General features: G+C 49.6%; 1 protein-coding gene across 1 annotated transcript in view; it reads right to left on the minus strand.

Annotated features, from left to right (window-relative positions):
• LOC129116200 (E3 ubiquitin-protein ligase parkin-like) overlaps positions 1-1352 on the minus strand; it is a gene marked incomplete at its 3' end in the record, with an annotated part of 6072 nt that extends 4720 nt beyond the window's left edge. The window contains exon 1 of the mRNA XM_054627206.1: positions 1274-1352. Coding sequence (XP_054483181.1) covers positions 1274-1280 — 7 coding nt within the window. The remainder of the gene's footprint in view (positions 1-1273) is intronic.
• Positions 1353-1608: the final 256 nt, after the last annotated feature.

Raw genomic sequence — 1608 nt, forward strand, 5'->3', positions numbered from 1 at the left:
CTCAGTAGAACCCTGGTATAATTGAACAGAGTAGAACCTCGGTAGAACCTCAGTAGGGCTCAGTAGAACTCAGTAGAACCTCAGTAGAACCTCAGCAGGGCTCAGTAGAACCCTGGTATAATTGAACAGAGTAGAACCTCGGTAGAACCTCAGTAGAACCTCAGTAGGGCTCAGTAGAACCTCAGTAGAACCTCAGCAGGGCTCAGTAGAACCCTGGTATAATTGAACAGAGGAGAACCTCAGTAGAACCTCAGTAGGGCTCAGTAGAACTCAGTAGAACCTCAGTAGAACCTCAGCAGGGCTCAGTAGAACCCTGGTATAATTGAACAGAGGAGAACCTCAGTAGAACCTCAGTAGGGCTCAGTAGAACTCAGTAGAACCTCAGTAGAACCTCAGCAGGGCTCAGTAGAACCCTGGTATAATTGAACAGAGGAGAACCTCAGTAGAACCTCAGCAGGGCTCAGTAGAACTCAGTAGAACCTCAGTAGAACCTCAGCAGGGCTCAGTAGAACCCTGGTATAATTGAACAGAGGAGAACCTCAGTAGAACCTCAGTAGAACCTCAGCAGGGCTCAGTAGAACCCTGGTATAATTGAACAGAGGAGAACCTCAGTAGAACCTCAGTAGAACCTCAGCAGGGCTCAGTAGAACCCTGGTATAATTGAACAGAGTAGAACCTCGGTAGAACCTCAGTAGAACCTCAGTAGGGCTCAGTAGAACTCAGTAGAACCTCAGTAGAACCTCAGCAGGGCTCAGTAGAACCCTGGTATAATTGAACAGAGTAGAACCTCGGTAGAACCTCAGTAGAACCTCAGTAGGGCTCAGTAGAACCTCAGTAGAACCTCAGCAGGGCTCAGTAGAACCCTGGTATAATTGAACAGAGTAGAACCTCGGTAGAACCTCAGTAGAACCTCAGTAGGGCTCAGTAGAACCTCAGCAGGGCTCAGTAGAACCCTGGTATAATTGAACAGAGGAGAACCTCAGTAGAACCTCAGTAGGGCTCAGTAGAACTCAGTAGAACCTCAGTAGAACCTCAGCAGGGCTCAGTAGAACCCTGGTATAATTGAACAGAGGAGAACCTCAGTAGAACCTCAGCAGGGCTCAGTAGAACTCAGTAGAACCTCAGTAGAACCTCAGCAGGGCTCAGTAGAACCCTGGTATAATTGAACAGAGGAGAACCTCAGTAGAACCTCAGCAGGGCTCAGTAGAACCCTGGTATAATTGAACAGAGGAGAACCTCAGTAGAACCTCAGTAGAACCTCAGCAGGGCTCACCTAACATCAGTCGCTTCGTCCTTCAGTCTCCATTCGTGTTTATGTGCCGACCGCCGTGCACTCTGGGTGTTGTAGTCCTACGCCGTGCACTCTGGGTGTTGTAGTCCTAATGCATGCACACCAGCGTTGCAAACCCGTGATAAAACTACAGCGACGTTAGGCGGAAATGACGTCGAGGATCGGCATCGGAAGTTATTGATATGAATGTTAATAAACTAGTTTCTCTTTGTTTCCTTTGAGCCGCTGGACGCACACACGCGCACACGCACGCGCACACACACGCGCACACGCACACGCACCGGGACGTTGGCTCTCTCTCGGACACTCAGCGCGCG

Source organism: Anoplopoma fimbria, unplaced genomic scaffold (genome assembly GCF_027596085.1).
Source record: "Anoplopoma fimbria isolate UVic2021 breed Golden Eagle Sablefish unplaced genomic scaffold, Afim_UVic_2022 Un_contig_12957_pilon_pilon, whole genome shotgun sequence".
Lineage (NCBI taxonomy): Eukaryota > Metazoa > Chordata > Actinopteri > Perciformes > Anoplopomatidae > Anoplopoma > Anoplopoma fimbria.